The 8,253-nt window shown below is 38.3% G+C and overlaps 1 protein-coding gene across 1 annotated transcript in view; it reads right to left on the bottom strand.

Annotated features, from left to right (window-relative positions):
- The window catches only part of NTRK3 (neurotrophic receptor tyrosine kinase 3), a 588,664-nt gene that overhangs the window by 56,600 nt on the left and 523,811 nt on the right, over nucleotides 1-8,253 (bottom strand). The window contains exon 14 of the mRNA XM_018556369.1: nucleotides 5,400-5,572. Within this exon, the coding sequence (XP_018411871.1) occupies nucleotides 5,400-5,572 (173 nt within the window). The remainder of the gene's footprint in view (nucleotides 1-5,399; nucleotides 5,573-8,253) is intronic.

Genomic DNA, 8,253 nt, shown 5'->3' with positions numbered 1-8,253 from the left:
CATTTCTATGGAAATATCTATACTTAACCTATAGCGCTGTGCTAGCACTTTCACATCACATTCACCATTTTCATAGCAGCTTTAGGATTAGCAATTAAAACATCTTAGCCTTATTTCTCCAAGAGCGCAGAATTTTTTATTAAAATCTTAAAAGACCTGAATCTTGACCTCACAGAAGACACCTGGTCCCAAATATGGACCTCCACTAACTCTAGCTCAACATGCGCAAGAGTTTTGGAAACAAACTACAAAGGACTACTTCGTTGGTACATCACCCCTTACCAGGCCCAACACTTTGCGCCGGGCTGTACAGGCTCATGCTTTCGTGGTTGCCCTGACAGCGGAACATATGTCCATATGCGGTGGTCATGTCGTATCACCCACGCATTCTGGTCTAAAGTGTTCAAAATGCTCTTCACCCTTACAGGAGTCCATGTTTCACCAACCCCTCAAACTGCACTACTTAACGTTAAACCCGTGAATGTTTCCCATCTCAAATTCAAACTGGTTCTCCATGTCCTCACGGCTGCTAAGCACACCATAGCCACCTCGTGGTTCACCCATAAAATCCCATTCCAAACATTCAAGAATAGAATCCACTGGATCTTCTCTAACGAGAAACTGTCAGCACGTTTAATGGACCACACCCATAAATTTGAGACAATTTGGGAGCCTTGGATATGTCATTTCCTCCCACCCTCCTTAGATACTCGTTTGGTGACCCTATAATAGCTCCTCCATCACCACCGCCTCCTAATATTTAACGACCAGGGTGCATGCTGGAACTCTCGTCACAACTACTCCCATCCCCCTTCACTTTCCTTCCCCCCCAATCCCCCCCTCCTCCTCTCACCACATCTCCTTGTCTCCCCATTATGTTCTTTTTGTGATTGCAAAAATCCTCGCTGCCTAGATCCAGGAAGACCGAATCCACTCAAGTCTCGGACGCAGCTTGAGCATGAATTAATATAACTTGCAATAGATTATATTATTTTTATTTCATAAGTGCAAAAACCACTGATTGTAAAACTTTTAAATGCTGACGCCCAATGTTTGGGTGTACGCACTGTTTGTAACTCAACTTTTATATGTGGAAAAAAATAAAAAATCTCTTGAAACTAAAAGATAGCTGATAGTTGGAGGACACGGATGCTTGCATCTCCAAATATAGATTCACTTGCCCCCAAAAACCCCCCAGTAACAAATGGATGTTAGTGTTCTTTTAAGGACACCCCATATAACAGACATAGGGATGAACCGAAGGGGTCCTGGGGCCGAAGCCAGCCGAAGGATCGGCCGAAGCTACGGCCAGATCCTTTGGCAGCTTTGTGAATAGACCCCATAGATTCCTGTTGTTGTTAGTTAAACTTCCCAATATTATTTTCTTCCCACTCCTTAGGCCACAGTGCAGCTATCAGGCCCCATCCACACCAGGGTGAAAGCGTTGCAGCACGGTTTCCACACAATTTGTGAAAGGGCGTTTGTGGGTGTTTTTAATCATGTTTCAGCTCTGAAACACAATTACAAATGCCTAACAATGCACTGATTGGAAACCTACAAAAAAAGTAGCTCAGGGAACATTTTGTGCGGCAGGCAGTTCGGATTGCGTGGATTGCATAAACGGTCCCCATAGAAATGTATGGGATTGTTCATGTAGGCATTTCAGCGCGGACAAATCCGAGCGACCGAACAGCTGTTCGTATATGTATAAAGAGGAACTTTATACATATCTTCAAAATAACAACAAAGGCACATTTAGAAATGTTTAGTTAAGACAATCTACAAACACATTTGTCTAAATAACTGCAGGCTTTTGTTTTGCATACTTTTTACTATTTTTGTTTTCTTCTCCAGTCTTCTGACAGTGGCTATTTTAACTAGGGGCAGGTTACTATATCTCCCTTTATTTCCTGGAACTCTGGAACATGTGACTAGAACATGTGACCATGCACATCATCTCAGGGGAGAGAAATGCCTTTGCCTGAGATCTAATGAGATTACAGATAAGATTTCCCAGTAATGATCTGCTGATGTAACCTTCCCAGTATGCCAAGCTTAGGCACATTACATAATTTGTGTCAAGGTGCATAAAAGAAATTGGAAGTAAAATAAAATATGTTTGTTTAGCTAATGAACGCAAGATGATTTCATATCAGCATGCAGAGTTGTATGCTGATGTGATTTTTAGTCAAAGGGGGTAAAGGTCCACTTTAATATGCACCTGGATATATCAAAACCAGCTTAGAATGTATATTATGAAACAGGGGCACTACACAAATGTAAAGTATTCAGGGATTTTATAACTATAAATCTAGAACTCCAAAACTAGCGATAGTTAATGTTTTCCAGCTCATAAATGTAGTTATTTTTACATAGATTATAGCCAGAGCCCAAGCTTAAAAATGATGCCCATCTAAAATGATCTATTGTTTTCATGTCGAGGGGTTGTTTATATTAAAGTGTACATGTTTAACCACTTGCTGTCCAGGGTGTTAAACCCCCTTGCTGGCCAGGCCATAGGAGATGCTTTAAAAGCTTTTACCGCTCATCAGTGTAGTGTTATCAGTGATTGATGGCCGTAGAATTATTGCTCACAATCCCACGTTCGCAAGGAAATATAACATGTGGCATAATCATTGTTTTCACACGTAGGTGCACCCATCGCATTTATATTTATATGTGCATGGGGCGGGTTGACTTGAATTTTTTTGGGGTGTTTTTATTTTTTTTATGAGACTTTAATTATTTTTTTTTACACTTAACTTGATTGCTATCACATAGGGGGCTAACACGCCATATGTGATAGCCAATTTACAATGACAGGTCCTCTTTATGGAGACATCAGGGGTCTCTAAGACACCTAATGTCACCTTGGGACCCACAAAGAAGCTGATGAAGCAAAGATCTTCTCTAGCTATAGCAGCCAGAGAAATGACAGCTAAAGGCGGCCGCTTTTAAAGAGAGAGGAGGAGAGATCAGCCGTGGGGGAATACTGATCTCTCCTCACTCATCACTGGAAACAGCCGCTGTTCCGGTCAAGGCCTGCAGGGGAGACAGCTGAGCCCGGGATAACCGGCAGCGGCGTTGGAGGGGGGGAACACGGCAGCTGAGGGGGGGGTGCATGTTTCTTAGATTCATACAAGCCATTCATACATAGATTCATACATTTCTTAGTTTCATACATAACACTTGTATGTAACAGCTGGTAACGGCTGTTTACAATCCCATCAGGATTCTGCTCACGCGCGCCTGTGAGCAGAAAAAAGTAACGTACATGTACGTCCACACGCTGGCAAGAGGTTGCCATCCACCCGTATATATACTATGGGCGGACGGCAAGTGGTTAATAGTATTCCATCTTACTATGCTAAAAACAAGGGACCTAACCAATACCTCTATGCAGAATAATATAGCTATTGTATTACTGATTAAAATAAAGACTTCGGTAAATTAAGACATTCTCATGACAGCTAGGGATTAATTATGTTAGATTCCAAATACAGTTGTATTCGATTATTTTTCATTAACAGGAAGGGAAAAAAACATGTAAATTAATATATTTACAAAAGATGTAAAAACCGCAGAGCAGTGTAGTAATGTTACGGCTCCTTGTGCAATTATGCATGTGCTTATCATTCTAAACAAGGAAAATATCAAGGGTCCAATTTACTAAATACCAGCAAGAAACACTCGTAATTATTTGAAGAGGTGAGTACTACTCCATATCAAGTTTAAAAACATAATTTCTATGTAATAAGAGAATACCATCAAAGCAAGTGCTTGGAAATCCTATTCATTATCTGTTCAGTGCAGTTTTAATAATTCTGTTAGGTGTGTATATTCATGGAGAGAATGTATTCATGTATTTACTCTACTCTATCTTTATATGAAATATGATTTCATATTCATAAATGTTCACAGCTAAACTTAAAAATGATACGAACACTAACTGAATGACGTTATTTTGCTAAAGCACTACATAAACAATTGGTGTATATTTTTTTTACCATAAAATACTGTTTTAACCTTTTTTTTCTCCTTTTTGCATCTAAATTCTACTGATCTCCCAAAGCCACTTCCTGTTTACATGCACTAACCCCAGCATTGGTTGCATTGGTTGCACATCTTTTCTCTGGACCAGCTTCCTGCCAACCATGTACATGTGTAGTATAATACCAACCAGGGGTGCATATAATGTGGTTAAAACTCAGGAGTATAACTGGGAGACAGGGATAGAGTGTTGTCACCCTATAACAGGAAGTGTGTAAAAGACAACCTTCATTAAAGGCTGAGCAGGTATTATTTTAATGAAAGATACAAACTTGTAAAATTGTTACAAATGTTAAAGCTTTACATGTTAAAATGTTTACATGTTAAATCTTTTATGATATTTTAGCAATTTGGTTTTAATATACTTTAAAAGTTTGGGTTACCTTCAGACCAATACACTGCAGTCATTTGCGATCAGATTGCACTTTGCCTTTTTCTCTCCATATTACTCAATGTTAATGCATGCAAAATGCATCCAATATGCCCATGCACAGTAACCCATATTCATCTGGTTTGTAAAATCCTAAATAATACTTTTCATGGCAGTGCTCTTTTGAAATAATTTAAGTTGAATTACTTATGGGTAAGATCATTTTTATGTTATAAAGTGAATGTTTACTTTAGCTTAATGAATAATGGGACGCTGCATTCACTTCATTCATCCAATCATGTATAAACAAGATTTTCCTTTTGTTTCACTTCCCTCGAACATGATTGGAAATTCACTGTATTTACTTTGCTTAGTGAACATTATTTATTCCTTTAGTAAATCAACCCAATAAATCAATCAACCAAATAAATACTATTTTTGTTCATGTAAATGTTAGATATGAAGCAGTTTTGTGTCACAATGCGTCCCACAAAGAAACTAACCATACATAATTGCATTGTCTCCTTACTAAAGATATCGTCATGATTTCTGTGTCTGATACAAACTGCTGGAGACACATTTTTTTAAATCAAAATAATAAATGAGTGAGGAAGAAGAACTAATTAATTCATTTGACTTTTAATCCAAATTCCCCAGAGATCATCTGTTATAGTTATTCCATCATATGTACTGCAAAATTATCATTACCATTACCTTCTGCTCTGATGAACATCATTGTGGGCTGTCATCTAGAAGTAGTTTTTTGTGTCTTCCAATCTTAGAATCACAAAGCAACCCCACATAAGGGCAAGCAATAAGGTTTGTAGCTCAAGGCCTATTAAATCTGGCTCTCGGTATGGCTAAACCTCTTTTGATCCCTTATTGTTACAAATTAGTCAAAACCTTTTATATTAAACAATGAAGTCACAAAGAACATGCTCAGCAAATGAGAGCTACTTAACTCTTCAATTGAGCTTACCTCAAGAACTTATTTAGATCTCCATGCTTCATATATTCAAACACCATAATAAGCGGGTCTCCATCACCACATACTCCATAGAACTTGACAATGTGGTCATGCTGCAGGTTAGTAAGAAGCTCCGCCTCTCTCTGGAAGTCTTTGCGGGCTGCTAGTGTAGGGTCTTTTAAGGCCTTAAAGACAAAAAAGTAAATATGATCAGCACAAGGCAAACACCATATTTCTTACCCTGTTTTTGTGTATGTTCATTTTGTGTGTCATTATTGAAACAGCACATTTTGAGGTAAGTACAATTAATTTTTGGGGGATAGGGTGGGGAAAATTTAAAAGTTTTGTTTTTATTTGTGGTCTCTGTGACACCCATATAAAAAATGGGGGGGGGTGCAGTCATCACTATATCAAAAATAGTGCCTAGGCAGTAATAAATACAAGAAGTTCTGATCTCACCCCACTATTTAAAAATATGGTTTTGCCTGTGTCCCTTTTGAAAAGATTTACCCTTACTTTCTGTCCTTACAGGAAGTGAGAAGACATCTTCTCAACAGGGACACAGCCAGCTATAAAACCCTATGTGTGACCTGCTGCTATTGCCTTGTGAATGTATAATCCAAGTGTAACTATTATCTTATTGAGTTCACTATCTTTAAGGTTATACAACATTTAGGCCCTGATGAAGGGGGAGTGCCTGTAACCTGTAAACATTTTGGCTATTTTTATTCCATTCTAAGGTGAATGTATTAAATACTTGCTGGACTTTATGGCCATTAGCGTTTTGCTATCACTGCATTTCTTATATTCTTGAGCTATAAAACCCATCAGAGTCTCTAACCGATAGCTGCTCTATCCAAAACAAAATGAAAAGTTTTGGATAGAATAATGTTTAAATGTTTCTTGCATTTAACTAAATTCATGGACATTCATTAAAGTAAATGCATACACTAATGCATACACTAATTTCACTTTGCTTTAATGAACTTGGATGACCTAACCTGATGCTGCAAAGTATTGATGAGCAAATGTACTTCGGTTTTATTTGCAGGCTGTTTGTCCAATGCATTGTAAATTCTGGAAAATGTGAACTTTAATCTGAACTCCCCTTTTTTTTTGAAAACCAAATTTGCCCATTTTCATGGTTAAAAGGCAAAGGATTGTCAAACAAAGGGCATGGGGAACTGGGCACTTGGAGTAAGCATCATTTTGAAAAGGAAGTACAGAAAACAGTTTTTCACCCCAAAAATGCACATGAGTGTGTATATATTCCACAGGAAAATGAAGAAATATCATACAGACTACATAAATATTATTAAAATTGATACAATGCATGCAGCTGTTCAGGCCAAATATACACAATAAAGTGTGTTTTTTACACTAAAAAAAGAAGAAATATTGTGCACACTGCAAAGGCATTACTTCCACAATTTCTAGTAGGGCTCGTTGGCTAAACCACAGCCCTCTTTTAGCTTTGGAGGACAAAAAGCAATTTAAAAGTATATATTTTTACAGATTAAAATTGAAAGGGGATTTTGGCACTTGCTAGAAACCCAGACAAGAGGTTCCTCTGCAACACCCTTTTCAATTGCCACCAGCATTTTTTGCTTTTTCTGGGATGGCAGGATGAGGTCTGGCATATTCCCCTTGTATCGAGGATCCAAAAGGGTGGCCAACCAGTAATGGTCCCTCTTTCCTGCCCAAACTCTGGGTTACTTATGCAGGCACTGTTGTATCAATGAGCCTATATGCCACACCAATTAGGTGTCAGGCAATCTTGACTCCTAGTTGTTGCTTAGGTTAATGTTCCCCCTCAATGTTGCCCACCCCGCCCCCATAGAGCTACCAGGAAAACTGCCCTGTCTGTCTCCTCACCGCTCGCACTCCAACCTTCCTCCTTTTCTGTATAAAGAATTAACCAGCCACCATTAAAAATAATTATGACATCTGTGCCATCTATCAGACACCAAAAAAGGGGAAAACAACAATTGGAATACAAAACCTGTTTTTGGTTTCATCTATACAATAAACATAGTAATGATAAGTAATCACTTGTTCAAAAACACAGCTGTCAAGTGAAGACAAAACAGCTGTATAGTCACAATATTGGACAATTTTCTTTTGACAAACAAACAGAGATTTCTAAAATTTTTATCTGCAATTAAAGAATATAATAAATGTATATCTAATTCTAGACCAGCTAAAAACAACATATTTTTGAGTTATAATAAAAACATTTCTTAACCTACCCAATATGTATTGTAAACAATGATTGATGTCATGAGTAGAAAAATGAGGAGGGGTGAGGAACAGATAGCTGGTATCACCCAGTTTGTAAATGAATAAACAATCATGAATATATAGCTCACCGTGATAATATATCATAACATGTTTACATACAATCTTATATCACTCACTGTTATATTATATTACCCCTACTATAGATTCTAGGCCCTAATACCCCTAATAAGGGGTACCCCTGAACCACGTACCGAGATACATCGCTCGTCCGGGGGGGGGGGTGGTTGAAGTTTTGATATTAGTACTAAGTGTACTTGTTTAGTTGAGCGGCTTTTAATCAAACAGAGAAAGGAAGGGAGAAGCGCTCCAAACCAAGCGAAAGAATGGGACGGTATTTAGGAAAGGGAGGCTGGAAAAGGGGCCAGTTTTAATTCCCGGTTCCGAGTGATATGTTCAGTGGTTGATCCAATTTGTCCCAGAAAACATAAATGTATAATACGGAGATGAGGATATTGTGTAAAGCAAATCAATACAAATGTAGAAACTTACCATTAGGTAAGGAGTGTAGCGAAGTCATCGGCGAGGGGTAGAGGTGGTTGGTTCTGGTTTTTCAGGGGGGGTTGGG

The sequence above is a fragment of the Nanorana parkeri genome, unplaced genomic scaffold (genome assembly GCF_000935625.1).
Source record: "Nanorana parkeri isolate BGI_ZX_2015 unplaced genomic scaffold, ASM93562v1 scaffold236, whole genome shotgun sequence".
Lineage (NCBI taxonomy): Eukaryota > Metazoa > Chordata > Amphibia > Anura > Dicroglossidae > Nanorana > Nanorana parkeri.
Note: the sequence above shows the minus strand (reverse complement) of the source record. Positions and strands in the feature narration are given on the sequence as shown.